The sequence below is a fragment of the Felis catus genome, chromosome C2 (assembly GCF_018350175.1).
Source record: "Felis catus isolate Fca126 chromosome C2, F.catus_Fca126_mat1.0, whole genome shotgun sequence".
In the NCBI taxonomy this organism is placed as follows: Eukaryota; Metazoa; Chordata; class Mammalia; order Carnivora; family Felidae; genus Felis; species Felis catus.
Genome location: NC_058376.1, coordinates 93,409,152 through 93,426,226, shown reverse-complemented (window position 1 = coordinate 93,426,226; position 17,075 = coordinate 93,409,152). Strand labels below are relative to the sequence as shown.

The 17,075-nt window shown below is 41.3% G+C and overlaps 1 protein-coding gene across 1 annotated transcript in view; it reads right to left on the bottom strand.

Annotated features, from left to right (window-relative positions):
* Positions 1–17,075, bottom strand: part of NCEH1 (neutral cholesterol ester hydrolase 1) — a 59,045-nt gene that overhangs the window by 10,638 nt on the left and 31,332 nt on the right. Inside the window, exons 2-3 of the mRNA XM_003991902.6 lie at positions 6,908–7,136; positions 4,702–4,771 (exon numbers count right to left, since the gene is read on the bottom strand). Of these exons, the coding sequence (XP_003991951.1) occupies positions 4,702–4,771; positions 6,908–7,136 (299 nt within the window). The remainder of the gene's footprint in view (positions 1–4,701; positions 4,772–6,907; positions 7,137–17,075) is intronic.

The window sequence follows — 17,075 nt, the reverse complement described above, 5'->3', positions numbered from 1 at the left end:
CATTTGCCATACCCAAAAAAAGCAACGAAGATGCCTTGTAGAAGTAATGAATTAAGTAGATCAAATAGAATTTAATCACATCCAACATGCCTCCTTTGCTATTATCTGACATTTTATCTTTAAAAAAAATATGGGGGCACCTGGGTGGCTCTGTGGGGTAAGCATCCAACTCTTGGTTTTGGCTCAGGTCATGATCACACGGTCCGTGGGTTCGAACCCCACATCGCACTCTGTGCTGACAGCAAGGAACGTGCTTGGGATTCTGTCTCCCCCTCTCTTTCTGCCCCTCCCTGGCTCGCTCTCTCCTTCTCTCTCCAAAATAAACAAATAAACATTAAAAAAAAAAAAAAGAAATTAGGGGCAGCTGGGTAGCTCAGTAGGTTTAACACCTGACTTTGGCTTAGGTCATGATCTCGTGGTTTGTGAGTTCGAGCCCCACATCAGGCTCGCTGCTGTCAGTGCAGAGCCCGCTTTGGATCCTCTGTTCTCCTCTCGCTACCCTTCCCCTGCTTGAGCACTCTCTCTCTCAAAAAAATAAACATTTAAAAAAAAAAAGAAAGAAAGAAATTAAATCTTCCTTATATCTTATGGTTCCAATACTGTGTCTTATTATATAAACTACAGGTAAAAAGGTACAGTGTTCTGGCTAAAATGCACTATGAAATAGGTTTATGAAAATAGGTTTAGGAACATAAAATAGGACCTTCCTAGATTATATAAATGAGCATGAATTCATGTATCTTACTTGCGTAGTATAAGATGAACTTTATTTGTTTAACAAATATTTGTGTGCAACTGATATGTAAGAACAGCATCGTATTGTAGAAGCAACTGAACAGAAGCATGGTCTATTTTTATATCTTAAGGCTGTTATCTACCTTAGTTGCTGGGTCTGTTCCCAGAACTGTGAGCCAGCACCAGCAACATGAACTGAGGCGTTCCAGCTCCTGGTACTCGCTGCATGGGAGTGATTCCATTACCAGGGCTGCCCTCAACCACTGCCTACCAGCTTCCTCAGGCTATAACCTTCCCCGGAACCACACCCCATGGAAAGCTAAGCCATGCCGCCACCCAAACCTATGGCCCTCAAGGATAAGGAGCAGTGGTCTCCAGACGGCCTCCCCACTAGAAGGTAGAATTCCAGGAGAACCAGGGGTCCATCATCCTCCTAAGACTCTCAAATCATCCATCCCTCTTTCTTATTTTCCTTATTCATGGCCAGAAATCTCCCCATCTGTCTTCTCTTGTGTTTTGTTCCCTTCGCGCTCTCTGCTTTCTCCCCTTCCTCCCAAGCCCTCTCATTACACCACTCTGGACTCTCATGACCAACTCACTTTGTCTAACTAGATTCTGCTCATTCTTAGGAGCTCAATGCAAACATCACTTTCTTTAAGACATGAATTCTCTGACCCTTCAAACTAGGTAAGATCTTACCTATTTGGTAAGGTACCAGGATTTTTGCATTATTATTACTTTCACCACAATTGCTATAATTATTATTCACATTCTTATTAATACTATTAATAATAAACCCTTTAAACTAGGTAAGATATTACCTATTTGATGTCTTCTACTTCATATCACTTATCATAATTTAACCTTACTTGTTTGTGTTTTGTTTTTTCATCTAGATTGTAACCCCTAGGAGGCAGGATTATGATTGCTTTACACTGTTATGTCAGCAGAGTGTAACAGTAACTGGCACATAACAGAAATTCAATAAACATTTGTGGAATAGAAGAAAGAGGAAAGAAGTGAGCAGTGAGAAGAAATATGTTCCCAAGTTAGATAGCTGAATATACTTTCCAAGAGAAACAGCATGATCACGGACCACGTGGTATTGGCTATCCTTCAACTAGAGCATAGGTTATGTGACTTTTTGTGGGCTGGCTGGCCTAGATTCTAACCACCTTAGCTCTTGATTTCTGCAAAGGAGTGCTGTGAGTTCCAAACACACAGTTGACAAATAAATTTGTAAGTTGGGTCTTTCCATTCCATGGCTAGAGCACTGATCCTCCAGACTTGTCTAGTGCATTAGAGTATCTGAAGCCCTCTTACCTCCACTGTCCAAACTGATACTCATGACAATTCTCTGGAGTCACTGACCTAACTCAACATGTGTTTTACTTAGCCTACATGTTCTAAGTCTTGTACTAGGTGATGGGAACCAAAGGAAAGAAGACATGATTTCTCTTCCCAGTAGCTCACATTCTAGATATACAGGAAGGATTCTTAACTCCAGTTTGCACATTTCATTAAATGATCTGCCTGAGGTCATGCAGTCTTGAGTAACAGTACTTGCCTACTGCTGTGACGCCTCCCAGTAATAAACTTGTGGATAGTACACTACATAGATGAGGCACAATGGAAAGGTAAGATGAGAGCAGTCCTTCTAGATTTAAAAGAAATCTTAAAAACATCCTATCTATGTTTTATGATAAGCCTGGAATTAAAAGAACACCTGTTTTACTTGAGACAGATGGTGACGGGTAGAGAAGGGCATGTAGGAAGAATTTAGGCACGTTGCCAATTGCTTATATTGAAGCCCTGGATGGTAAGGCCTGTGTGGAGAATCCTCACGGTGCCAAGTTAAGTAAGCCCAGTTTCCCTCCTTTTCTCAGCCTTTTGAGGATTTGAGGAGCTGGAGCTACACAGGAAACCACTGAAAAGTCCATGAGGCTGGTTCCTCAGTTCTGAGCTGTAGGGTCTAGCTCTATAATGGGGCTCAGCTATTTAAACAGCTCCTGCTTTTCTCTGGCCAGCTGCCCAGGCTAGATGATGCAATCCTTTACTTGAAGGTTCCTACATTATAAAACTGCACTGAGGGCCCTTGAGTGACCTGGGTGGTATGTGGAGAGGCCAGGGAAGGCTGGGAGCTGTCCAGAGCTGTCTCGGAGGGCAAATCTGCTAAGGAGGAGCAATAACACTGCTCCGTGTGACTAAGTCTTCTGTTCCAGGATCACAGCTGCCCAAGCGACTTGGGACACCAGCCCTTCCCAGACCCTGCAGAAGAACAGATTCTCTTAGGTCTCAGATCTAGAGCAAGGGCACAGAGGGGATGAGCTATGGTGGAGAGAGGCAGAGGGAAGAAGAGAGCTGGATGAGCTCTGGGCGTGGAAAGTGGTTAATGTTATAATCTTGTCTCTCAGCATTATCAGCTTTCTTCAATACTGGCTTGATATTGGATTAAAAATGTATAGGGGCCTCAACACCTGGGTTTAATGCCTCACTCTATGTAACTTGCTAGCTATGTAACCTTATGAAGGTTACTTAACTTCTGGGCTCTCAATTTCCTCATCTATGAGAAAAATAACAAAATACTTACCTTGGATGATTTATATGAGAATTAAGAAAGACTCCTTATTCATTCCTTCTGTAAATATTTATTGAATACTCACTATCTGCCAGGGATGTCTCCAGGCACTAATGATGAACAATGAACAAAACAGGGGCTCCTGGATGGCTCAGTCAGTTAAGCGTCACACTTCAGCTCAGGTTATGATCTTGCAGTCTGTGAGTTTGAGCCCCTCATGGGGGCTCTGTGCTGACAACTCAGAGCCTGGAGTCTGCTTTGGATTCTCTGTTTCCCTTTCTCTCTCTGCCCCTCCCCCACTCATAGTCTGTCTGTCTCTCTCGCTCTCAAAAATAAACATTTAAAAAAATTAAAACAATGAACAAAACAGGCAAAAATCCCTAAAATCCCTCTCTTCATGGAACTTACTTAGTCTATTTCAACCTAGCACACTACACACATAAGTATTTATTATGTATTAAATATTTATTATGGTCTGTCAGAGGTTGATGACAGTTCTGGAGGAAAATAAAACAGGAAAAGTGGGCTGCAATTTTAAATAGTATCAAGAAAAGCCTTGCTGAAAGGATGATATGTGAACAAAGGTCTGAAGGAGGAGAGACAATGTATGCAATAGCTCCGGCACATGCCTGCCACAGGACAGGTACCAGGATTTCTGTATTATTACTATCACCACAGTTGCTATAATTATTAGTCATACTGTTATTAGTACTATTAATAATAACGACAATAACGGCATTGACTGAGATTTGCTGAACACATTACATTTACAAGGTCTGAGATACAGAACGGAACTCCAGCAGAATGACTTTTCCAACTCTTAATTGGTTTTTAAATTTTATTTAAAAAATCTTTTTTAACGTTTATTCGTTTTTGAGAGAGAGAGACAGAGCACGAGCAAGGGAGGGACAGAGAGAGAGGGAGACACAGAATCCGAGGCAGGCTCCAGGCTCTGAGCTGTCAGCACAGAGCCTGAGGTGGGGCTTGAACCCACGAACCGCAAGATCATGACCTGAGCTGAAGCCGGATGCTTAACTGACTGAGCCACCCAGGCACCCCTGGTTTTAAATTTTAAAAGGTAGTAAACAAAATTATTTCCTGCAGATAACTGATCGTATATTTTCCTCAAGTTCCGTTAATTCTTTTCAGAACTTTTCCAGAAGTTTTCAAAACTAAAATAAAAAGATAATTCAAGGTGTTATAAAACTAGTTCAAGAAATTCTACGTTATATCAGAAAATCATTTTGTGTGACCTTGGGCAAATCCCTTCATCTTTCTGGATCTGCATTTTGCACTTTATTTTACTGATTACAAAGTACAGTAACTAGATGGTTATCTAAGATCCCTTCTTAAAAATTATTTTTTTATGACTAGTATTAATTACTTACTCAATGGAGACAATGACAGCATTCAATTCTTCAGCCATTGCTGTGCACAGTTCATCATAATACCTGATTTCTAAAAGAGACAAAGGAACAATCATTATTAAACAAGTTACTTAACACTGTCCATTCTTAAATTCTGCTGATCGTGGATTGCTCTTAGACTTGCACTTAAGTTATTAATAATAAAAACCATAAAAAGCAAATATCAAAATATGTATCATTAATAGGGTTACATATACAAATGCAAAAATTAAATCTGGTTTCTGATAAAATGCAATTAGTATAAAATAACAGGACATCCGTATTAGGTTACCTTTGAATGCGTTTTTAACTAAGTAGCCATTGATTTCATAATAGGCTATGAGAAATGCACCAAATTCTGATTTTGTGGCTCTTCAAATATACGTGTTTTCAAAAAACACTGCAGATGAACAGTTACCTCCTTAGAACTACATAATTTTTCTGTTTTAATATCTTTATTTGCTGCAATTCAATTGAATTCTTCCAATTTGAAGAACAGGATATTTTGTTTAAACCAACAAATAAAAAATAGAATTTTAGGAAGTCTTAGCATTCTTAGAAACAGGATCCAAAGGTGTGCAGTGACAAACAATTTTAATACATAAAAGTTGAATCCCTTAGGTCTTATTTCAATAAACTAAGAGATGAATTTGCCTACAGAGAGCCGAATATTACTTTAATTATACATTTTTCAAGGCAGTCTTAGAACCAGAAGTTTAGTAACTACATAACCACCTGCAGAGAGCCCACAGCCCGAGCTCTTCCTCTGGCAGGAGTGATCAGTCAAAATTATGGGGAAAAGGCCATGTGAACTCATAATCCATGCCATTTCCAGCGCTTACACTTCCTGGTCTCCATGGAATGTCTCACTGGGCAAGAGTCCGATACTATATAGATTGCAATCATTTCTGTTACTCCCTTTTGTGTTCTCATCCCCTAGCACACATTAGGGTAACCAAAAGTGTAAGATTGTACCTAACTATTTGAGTTTTTCTGCCGGAAGTCCTGTACCCCCAGAGAACCCCTCAGTCCTGGGCAAACCTACTTACTCAGTAAACATCTGTTGAAAACTTGAGCAAATCCAGGAAATCAAAGAATAAATAATGAATATGAAATGGGATTACAAGAAGAAGTTATACTTCTTTGGCCTTTGCCACATTCAACAAATGTTATATAAAAACACAAACTGGAGGGGCGCCTGGGTGGCGCAGTCGGTTAAGCGTCCGACTTCAGCCAGGTCACGATCTCGCGGTCCGTGAGTTCGAGCCCCGCGTCGGGCTCTGGGCTGATGGCTCAGAGCCTGGAGCCTGTTTCCGATTCTGTGTCTCCCTCTCTCTCTGCCCTTCCCCCATTCATGCTCTGTCTCTCTCTGTCCCAAAAATAAATAAACGTTGAAAAAAAATTAAAAAAAAAAAAAAAAAAAAAAAAACACAAACTGGAACAAGTTGTCATTGCCTTAAACCTAGGGGATGCCAAAAGCTTTGGGCCAACGATGCGGCAGTAGCTCCATAATGAGAGGCAGAGATAAGGCCCTTACTTCCTCCTTGGTATTCTTTCCACCAGGCTGCTCCACCTGGCTGCCTGCCATTTTGAATGTGTTCTGCTCATGAAAGTTATCCGACACCAACAAGAACATTCTTGAATTTTGCAGCATTGTTTCCTTTTAATGGTGCTGCACCCTTTATAGCTTCGTCTTTGGTTTCATAAGCAGATGGAACGTGGATGAGTTAATGTAGGTATTCAGAAACACTGGTCCTATTTCACAGAAAAATGTCTTCAAACACAAGTTGGCAAAAGAGCTGCAGATAATTTCCTCATATTCCGCCCCAGCGAAACTTCAACTTGTTTTGGTGGAGGAAGCTATTGTCAGCCCTTCACATGAGTTAGCCTATGATTTCGGTCACAGGAAATATTTTCAAAACAGTGGGCCTGAATTAACAAGCAGTAAACAGGTGGGCAAAACCTTTATGTATGTAGGGTAATCATAGAATCAATCATCAAAAACCAGGACCCTTTTGAGTGCGAAAAGGGGACACTATTAACAATCCTGCTGGGATAATAGAGGTAGCTGACTGTCCAGGGGGACCAAGTCAAATGGCCCTTACCCAATAAGGAAGTCAAACTCAATCACACATCCCTCCCAGGGCCAACCACAATCCCAAACAACCTGAAGGTGACCAGGACATACTTGCACTGGCTAAAGCCCAGCCTCCTCCATGGATGTAAACAACGCTGCGTTTCAAAGGCTCTTCTGGCTTTGGGGAGCCCTCAAACACTCTGACCTCCACACCATCAAAGTCAGTATCGGTCACCTTCACCTGAGGAGACGACCAGGCGCTTTTCTTGCCAAAAGAAACGATGATAAAATTCAGTGCGAGCAGATGATGGCTCAGGCCCAGGTAGTGGATCAGGTTGCTCTGCAGGGAGAGGGAGGGAACACAGAGGGAGGGTATGAGTCAACTCCACCACCACCAGAGCCACACTCACCCACTCTTGGTGTTTGAATTCCTACGAGCAGCTGACCGTACTCTTGAGGACCCACTGCCCACTTTTAATACGATAACAAATTATATTTACTTTTTGCCTTTAGAGCCTGCAAAGTATTTTCATACATGAGATCTGATTTTTCGGATTAGCTCTGAGAGGGAAATTGGACAGGTATCATCAGTCCCATTTTACCAAGACGGCTTAGAAATTAAACATGACCGTTTGGCTGGATAAGTGGTAGTTCTAGGACTGAAAACTAAGACTTGTGCATTTTAGGATTTAGTCCTTTTCCTCCTCCTCTCCATCAGCAATCACAGGTCCAATAACACACTAGGAATCGAGGAAGAATACTTTATCTAAATGCAAATAAAAGAGAGAGAAGTTTTATATTTACTATAGGTATCTTTAAAGTGTTTTGTAGCTTATATACTTAAGTGTGTCGGTTGTTTTGAGAGTAGAAGAAAGAAATGAGTGTGGGAGAGGCAAACAGCCAGTTAACTCTGGTTCCAGCACTGAGAAGCAGAACGCCTCAGACGTTACCAGGAGCTTTTCAGAAATGTGCAAAGAGCATACAGTCTGCCATCACTTGTCCTTTGAACCTGAGGGCATTGAGCTCTGCATTAAGTGTCTGCAGAAAGTTACTTGGTTGGAGAAAGAGCAAAGAGAGAAGAGACCCAAGTCATCCACCCAGCAAAGACCCTACAGAGTATATTCCCCTCTTTGTACTTTTAAAAAAAATGTTTATTTATTTATGTTGAGAGAGACCAAGAGCATGAGCAGGGGAGGGGCAAAGAGAGAAGGAGAGAGAGAGAATCCCAGGCAGGCTCCACACAGCCTGAGCCTGGTGTGGGGCTCAATCCCGTGACTGTGGGATCATGACCTGAGCCAAAATCAAGAGTCAGACAGTCAACTGACTGAGCCATCCAGGCACCCCTCAACCTTTCCACTTCTTATACAAGGTCTTCCTATGGAGTAGACTTATCAAACTAACCTCTCAGTAAGACTTAATGGCCACGGTTCAAAGCCAGATAACTGGAAGCCATGTGGCAGCAAGTGACTAGTCCAACTAGTGTCCAACAAGTGTCAAAAAGAGGCAGGAAACTTTCCTGACACTGGTGCATGAATTTAGATACTATATCTCCTCGAGACTCTCCAACCTAGGAAAGAAGGACAGCTAGAGAGTAACAGTGCCCTTCTGGAAAATATGAAACAGAACGCCGATGATTAGTGAAACATTTCATGTCATCATAAGATCAAGAAACAATGTTACTAGCAGAAATCAGGACTATATAAAGTCTGTGATGCACCATAATACAGCTTCCCAGAATAGGCATGCAGCACGCTGGTGTGCCTCGAAGAGGGTACACGCGTGCTAGAATACTGATCCCCTCAGCCCCTGAGGAGCTAAGCTCCAGAGAGCCCTTTACCCCAATGTCCCATATAAAGTATTATTATTATATACGTATGCCTGGCCATGAAGTGAGCTGGAAAACGCTGCATTATAACACCATGAACCAATGTTTATGAAAAACAAGAACAAGAGGCCATTAATCTAACCACGAAGAGCTATTTCCGTAATTTCATTAATATTTGCTTGCTGGCAATATAGGCAGCAGAGCAAATAAATATTAATAAAATAATTCAACTTCTATATGTATCAGTTGCCCAATTTACTGAAAAAGTTAAAACAACTGATAGTGTTTTTTTAAAGCTTATTTATTTTCAGAGAGAGAGAGAAAGAGAAAGAGGGAGAGAGAACACATGTGCGAGTGGAGGAGGTACACAGAGAGAGAAAGAATCCCAAGCAGGCCCTGTGCGGTCAGAGTAGAGCTCTATGCAGGAGTCATTTGCAGGAGTCAAATGATCCCACAAACTGAGATCATGACCTTAGCTGAAATCAAGAGTTGGATGCTTAACCGACTGAGCCACCCAGGCACCCCACAACTGATAGTGTTCTTGCTATGAAATAAATGTGTGATAGGAAATAAATTCACATGCACAGGGGGGCCCAGTTGGTTAAGCATCCAACTTCGGCTCAGGTCGTGATCTCACAGTTCTTGAGTTTGAGCCCCGCATCAGGCTCTGTGCTGACAGTTCAGAGCATGGAGCCTGCTTCAGATTCTGTGTCTCCCTCTCTCTGTCCCTCCCCCATTCACTCACGCTCTGTCTTTCTCTCTCTGTCAAAAATAAGTAAACGTGAAAAATATTTTAATTTAAATTAAAAAAATTCACATGCACAGAATTCTAATTCTAACCAAATCCAATTTGGCAAATTGGATAAAGGTAATCATCGTTTGAGTTTTGTGGTAAAATGTCAGTCTTACTGAGGGTATACTGACTTCTGCCAGGACGTAGCCAAGAATCACTGCATTCACTAAGATTCTAGAGTTCACACAAAAAAAGCTCTTGTCAATATCGTTATCAATTAATAGAGAACACACAGGATCCATCCCATTTCTTGTAGGACAAGTAGCATGATAGCATGGACTAAGGAAATATGAACAAACCAATGGCAGGCTTGCATCTGTTACTTTCTGGACTATTTTTTTTAAGTTCAGTGAAGACTATTCAATACTTTAAACAAATCATATATGAGTTTCTTCAATTATAGGAAAGCTGCAAAAGAGGTGAATTGTCTCTCTAAGACAGATTAGAGAAGATGGCTCATTTTATAGAGAACCCACCTCGGGTTTCCTTCATGCACTGCATGCTCTGAATGCATGCAATCTTGACTCAATTTGCCCATGCCTTTCCAAAAATACCTCCACCGTGTCAGGTCGCTTGCACGAACAGAATTTCTCAACAACTATCTGCATTGTTCACCATACTGTCAGGGTGGCGCAGGGCCAGGAGGGTTGACTCAAGAAGGGGTGGTTTATATGGAGAAAAACAGATAAGCAGATAGGAATAAGAAAGGGTCAGAGAGGTGCTAAAATAAAATAAAATAAGTGAATACAATTTTATTTCTTGCATCCTTGCGTTTGTGAAGTGAGATTCAGATCCATCTCCAAAAACATTGCAAATTAACAGTTTTCTGAAACCTCTTTAGAAGTAGCTGGAAAATTTCAGTAGCACAAAGAAGCAGGCCAAGTGTTAAGAGCCCCACAGGTTAAGAATTGACCAATTCTTGGCAAGTTCTTGAAGTCCTTTAGGGCAGTGCTATAGATCTTAAAACTTGCCCCCATAACCATTCTAGGATTTAGGAGAGAAATTCTACCTGAGGAGATGGAAGGGGTGAAGGGTCATTACTCATTACACCTCAGTGGAACCAGACACAGCAAAATAGGGGGGCCACTGGCTCCCTACCCAGGTATGATGGCCAAAGATCAAGCAAGAATCAAAGGAAGCCAGGTACCTGGTGGCTCAGTAGTTACGTATCTGACTTTGGGTCAGGTCATGATCTCAGGGTTTGTGAGTTCAGTCCCAAGTCGGGTGACCTCAAGCCCCGGCTTCAGTGAGCCCTGCTTCTCTCTCACTTTCTCTCTGCCCCTCCTGGGATTCTCTCTCTCTGCCCCAAGCTCATTTGTGCGCGCTCGCTCGCTCTCTCTCTCTCTCTCTCTCTCTCTCTCTCTCTCTCTCTCTCAAAAAACAAATAAAAGAACAAAGAATCAAAGGAAGCCAAGCAGAAACTGTACTCCGTTTCTCAATATACAAGTTAGTTACTATGTTTGTGAATGGGGTTGTTCTCTGTTAATTCATTCAACTTGTAAATTATGAGATATATTCCAAGGGCAGGGAAGCTTAAGGTGGAGAGACAACCTTTCCGGAGCTTGGGGAAATAGAAGAGAACCAAGATTTGTAAATGAATAGCTGATGTTAGCTAAGCAATACAAGCACTAAGAGAGATCTAGATAAAGAATTACTTCTGTTTGTTCTTCCTGGGATGAAATCCAGTAAGGCTTCTAGCCTAAACGGTGGGTTAATGGAAGAGGAAGCATGGGAAGCAAAGAAAAGGGTCGGAAACCAAGATGTGAAAGTATTGGGCAAGTGCTCTAATTCAGATACATACGGGAAGGTCAGGTAAACAAGGGAAGCGAAGGCAGGGGGAGCATGGAAATAAAAGGCTAAATCTAAGAGGCATGGATAGCAGGCACCAAGGTCAACAGCACAGACTCCAGACCTAGAGTGCCTGAGTGAAAAGCCCAGTTCCTCCACTTACCAGCGGTGGGATCTTGGGCATCCCAATACTAAACCTCTCTGTCTTGATTTCTCATCTAAAGACAGAAATAGAATACTAACTACTTCAAAAGATTGTTGTGAAGCTTAAAACAGGCAAAAACACCTAGAGTAGCACCTGGCACATACTAAGCCTTATATGGGTTAACTGTTATTATTATACCCCTGATTCAGCAGGTCATTGCATGAAGAAACGTGAGCCCGAGGACTGTCCAGTATCTCTAGGGAACCTGGGACTATCATTTTTCCTATTATGTACATTTGTTACGAGGACCACACTGATGACCAAGTTCTGAAATTATTATGGGGTAAACAGATGTAAAATAATTGTCTCTAAAAAGTTCATTTGTATGCTCATGTCAAAGGGGGAAAGGGGAAGCTGGGGAAAAGCTATAGTACACTGACACTACCAATGCATCAGTAACTTAGCCTGGGTTTCAATTTCAACACGAACCAACCACATTAAATACTTAAAACATCTATTGTAACTCACTACCTGCCTCATCTCCCATATTCAAAGGTTTAAATTCTGTCAGTGGTTCTCCCAACTTTACCAGTGATGGCCATTTTATCCTGCAAACACCTTTTAAATTCTCCTAGGCAGATTCTGTTCAATTTCGTACTACAGGAGAAAAAAAAAAAATCATGGAATATCTGCATGAAAATTTGTGGTCGTGTTTTTTTTAAACATGCTAAAGTTTGCGTGTATTTTTAAATGCAGATTTTTTATTGACATGCAAATTATATGCCTCACATTTAAGCACTCTGTAGGGATCACATGCGATTCACTAATGCAGAACTTTTGTTCTACAGGAAAACACAAGGTCTGTGGCAAGAAACTACCGAAGGTCATATAAGTATACTTCAAGTATTAATTAGGCACTTACTGTATTAAAGACTCTGCTACATCCTCTAAGAATGCAAAAGTCGGTAAAAGATGGACTGAGAACTTTAGTTCAGAATTTAAATCTTGACTGATTCCCTCCCTTTTCCCAAATTTCCATCTCTCCTTAAAACTTTCATAGTTCTCTGAACTTTCTCTAAGACTTTAACTTTTAAGAAAAATCCTCTGATTTTAAAGCATTGATTCAATTTTTTTTAATTTGCATACAAAACAAATCATGCCTGCAGGCCAGATTAGGACTAAGGACTACCAGACGCAAATTCCAATGTAGAGGTAACCTGGTCCTACGGAAGGTACAGCTGGAAAGATGTAGCAGGTAAATTAATTCCCTTAAGTACAGGCCCTAGTCAATGGTGAAACAGCAAAGATTTTTGGACACTTTTTTTTTTTTTTTAAAGATTTGATTTTTAAGTAATCTCCACACCCAACATAGGGCTCAAACTCACAACTCCTCAATCAGGAGGCATATGCTCGCCTGACTGAGCCAGCCAGGCACCTCGGACATGTTTTTTTGTAATGAGACTATACTTTGGGAAGAATTTTAGCTGTGGTATAGATAATAGATTGGTGAGAAAAGAGATTGGAGACAGAGGTAACAGCTGTAAGAATTTGGCAACTGTCTGCAGGAAAGAAAAATGAAGGTCTGCCCCTGGAGAATACAGAGGAGGAAACTATACCAAAGAGATCACTGAGGCAGAGTTGATGGAAAGGTAAGTTCCATTTCAGAATTATTCCCCTTAAAGTCAGCAGAATATCTAGGCAGATGGGTCCAAAAATGCAGGCAGTAAATGTATAGTCAGAGATCCAAGGGGATGAGGCCTGGAGGAAGAACTCAGAAGTAACTATTAATAACTCAAACAATCTACAAATATGCAAACATGGGAACATCCTAGGGATGTTCACAACAGATGATTATGAGAGGATACAGAAATTTCAAAAATAGAGATGTGGTACCTTTAGTACAAAGATATGTGACCCAGCCTAGAAGAGAAGAGACAGAGGCTGTCCAAAGAGGCTGCCTGGGCACACAGCATCAGCTAAGTTGGAGTTTTAATAGATGCTCAGTTGGCTGGAGACAGGGAGGGGGCGGGAAAAGGCATGCAGATATATGTGGCTGTGGGGCAGGCGTTCCACACTTCCCTCTCCTGCCCACCACCCACACTTTCAGTATCACTTTCCTCCAACAGGGGTGGAAAGTCATCAAAGTCTTCTTTCCTAGTCCCACCTAGATTACAAAGGATAAACATATTCCCTCTCCCTTGCTGGGGCTGGATCTCCATTTCGACCCAACTCTGATGAAAGGATAGGGCTGTCTGAACACCATTCCTGGGAGGCTGTAGGCCATACAGTAAATTCCACCAGTAAATTCCATCGGGGAAGTCAGTTTTGCTGAGGGAAAGCAGGAATTGTAAAGCTGAATAGAATAAAGACTGAAATCTTGGGAACACCATCTGTTAACACAGCTGGGAGGCAGAAGAGAAAGAACCAATCATTAGAAGATTACCCCACCCCACCCCCTGCAAAAAAAAAAAAAAAAAAGAGGAAGAATTCATTGTTAGCATGGCAAGAGAGACAAGAGACTGAAGAAGTTAAGGGGGAAGAGAGTTTCAAGAAAGAGCAAGTTGTTAAATGCCTGTGGAAAGGCCAAATCAGTCACGGGTGTTGGCAGTGGGGTCATGGGATCATTGGCGAACCTAGTAAGTACTGTTTAGACAGAGATCAGGGGCTGGGAGCCAGATTGTAATAGGTTGCAAAGTGAGTGGGAGTGAAGAAATAGAGATAGTGAAGGCAGAGGAGTACTTTCACAGCTGAGATTAGGGAAGAAGTCAGACAATAAACAGGCTGAGGGAGAGTAAACAAATCCTGTTTTGTTTTGTTTTAGGTGAGAGACTTGAGCCTGGTGTAAGGAAAGAGCCTGTGAATAAGGAGAGACGAATGTTGAAGTGGGGGGGGGGGGGTGGATGACAAGTGAATTGAGACCCTAGGGGAAGAAGAAAGGATCTGGCAAAGAAATGGAAGGGTTGGCCTTGGGGGAGGCCATAGCAGGTGAGCTTAGAGTAGGCAGGGAAAGAAGCGGAGATAAATCTCTCAATGGAAGCTGACTTCTGTTGAGATTGATTCTGTCTTTACCCCAAAGAAGACAGGGGTTTTCATAGATCAACCTCTTTGAAGGCAATTCATTACAGCTTGGCTCGAAGCCCTGGCAAAAAACAGGCCTTACTGGGTTCACCAATGACTTACCTACTTGGCCTCTCTGTAGGCAGTTAACAACAATTTGCTCTTCCTTGACACTCTCTTCTCCCCCTTAACTTCAATATCTTGTCTCTCTTACCATACTAATAATTAACTGACATCAGGGTCGTAGCTTGAAATTGGCCATGATGGTACTATGCACATCACAGAAATCAGCAATAGCTACAAATCAGGGTTCCCTCAATTCCGGTTCCCCCTCCATCCCACAGAGGGCACTCCACCACTCTATTTCACCCCTTCTCCTTCCCTACTCATCCAGAGGATAGCATAGTGTTTTACAGTGCAGACTATGAGGTCAGTTGGCCAACATTCAATCCTGGCTCTGACACTTACTAGTTGGGTGATTCTTAACAAGTCAGCAAACCTCCGTGTGCCTCAGTTTCTTTACCTGTAAAATTGGAAGTGATCATAATATCTACTCTACCGTGTTTTTTAAAGGATAGCTGGCATAACAGAATATAAGTGCTCATAGCGTTGCCTCTTTTTATTTGCTTATGTCAGGCCTTCACAGCATTTCAGTCTGCCGTATAATATAGTCTTGCTCCAACAGCGAGGAAGAGCCAGGCTAAATCACCAGCTGCATGTTCCTAAACTGGGGGATATACAAGGACTTCAAGGCAGCAGGGCTCTTTAACTGACTTCCTAGGTATTTCATGCTTCTTGGTGCAATTGTGAATGGGATCAGTTTTTTTATTTGTCTTTCTGTTGCTTCATTATTAGTGTATAAGAATGCAACTGATTTCTGTACATTGATTTTGTATCCTGCGACTTTGCTGAATTCATGTATCAGTTCTAGAGACTTTTGGTGGAGTCTATCAGATTTTCCATGTATAATATTATGTCATCTGCAAAAAGTGAAAGCTTAACTTCATCTTTGCCAATTTTGATGCTTTTGATTTCCTTTTGTTGTCTGATTGCTGATGCTAGAACTTCCAACACTATGTTAAACAGCAGCGGTGAGAGTGGACATCCCTGTCGTGTTCCTGATCTCAGGGAAAAAGCTCTCAGTTTTTCCTCATTGAGGATGATGTTAGCTGTGGGCTTTTCATAAATGGCTTTTATGATGTTTAAGTATGTTCCTTCTTTTTTTTTTTTTTAATTTTTTTTTTCAACGTTTATTTATTTTTGGGACAGAGAGAGACAGAGCATGAACGGGGGAGGGGCAGAGAGAGAGGGAGACACAGAATCGGAAACAGGCTCCAGGCTCTGAGCCATCAGCCCAGAGCCTGACGCGGGGCTCGAACTCCCGGACCGCGAGATCGTGACCTGGCTGAAGTCGGACGCTTAACCGACTGCGCCACCCAGGCGCCCCTAAGTATGTTCCTTCTATCCCGACTTTCTCGAGGGTTTTAAGAAAGGATGCTGAATTTTGTCAAATGCTTTTTCTGCATTGATTGGCAGGATCATATGGTTCTTATCTTTTCTTTTATTAATGTGATGTATTGCGTTGATTGATTTGCAAATGTTGAACCAGCCCTGCACCCCGGGAATGAATCCCACTTGATCATGGTGAATAATTCTTTTTATATGCTGTTGAATTCGATTTGCTAGTATCTTATTGAGAATTTTTGCATCCATATTCATCAGGGATATTGACCTGTAGTTCTCTTTTTTTACTGGGTCTCTCTCTGTCTGGTTTAAGAATCAAAGTAGTACTGGCTTCATAGAATGAGTCTGGAAGTTGTCCTTCCCTTTCTAGTTTTTGGAATAGCTTGAGAAGGATAGGTATTATCTCTGCTTTAAATGTCTGGTAGAACTCCCCTGGGAAGCCATCTGGTCCTGGACTCTTATTTGTTGGGAGATTTTTGATAACTGATTCAACGTCTTCACTGGTTATGGGTCTGTTCAAGCTTTCTATTTCCTCGTTTGAGTTTTGGAAGTGTGTGGGTGTTTAGGAATTTGTCCATTTCTTCCAGGTTGTCCAGTTTGTTGGCATATAATTTTTCATAGTATTTCCTGATAATTGCTTGTATTTCTGAGGGATTGGTTGTAATACTTCCATTTTCATTCATGATTTTATCTATTTGGGTCATCTCCCTTTTCTTTTTGAGAAGCCTGGCTAGAGGTTTATCAATTTTGTTTATTTTTTCAAAAAAACCAACTCTTGGTTTCATTGATCTGCTCTACAGTTTTTTTTTTGTTGTTTTTTTGTTTTTTTTTTTTTTAGATTCTATATTGTTTATTTCTGCTCTGATCTTTATTATTTCTCTTCTTCTGCTGGGTTTAGGGTGTCTTTGCTGTTCTGCTTCTATTTTCTTTAGGTGTGCTGTTAGATTTTGTATTTGGGATTTTTCTTGTTTCTTGAGATAGGCCTGGATTGCAATGCATTTTCCTCTCAGGACTGCCTTTGCTGCATCCCAAAGTGTTTAGATTGTTGTATTTTCATTTTCATTTGTTTCCATATATTTTTTAATTTCTTCTCTAATTGCCTGGTTGACCCATTCATTCTTTAGTAGGGTGTTCTTTTTGTAAAATTATCTGTATGCTGAAAACTATAGAAAGCTTATGAAGGAAATTGAAGAAGATATAAAGAAAT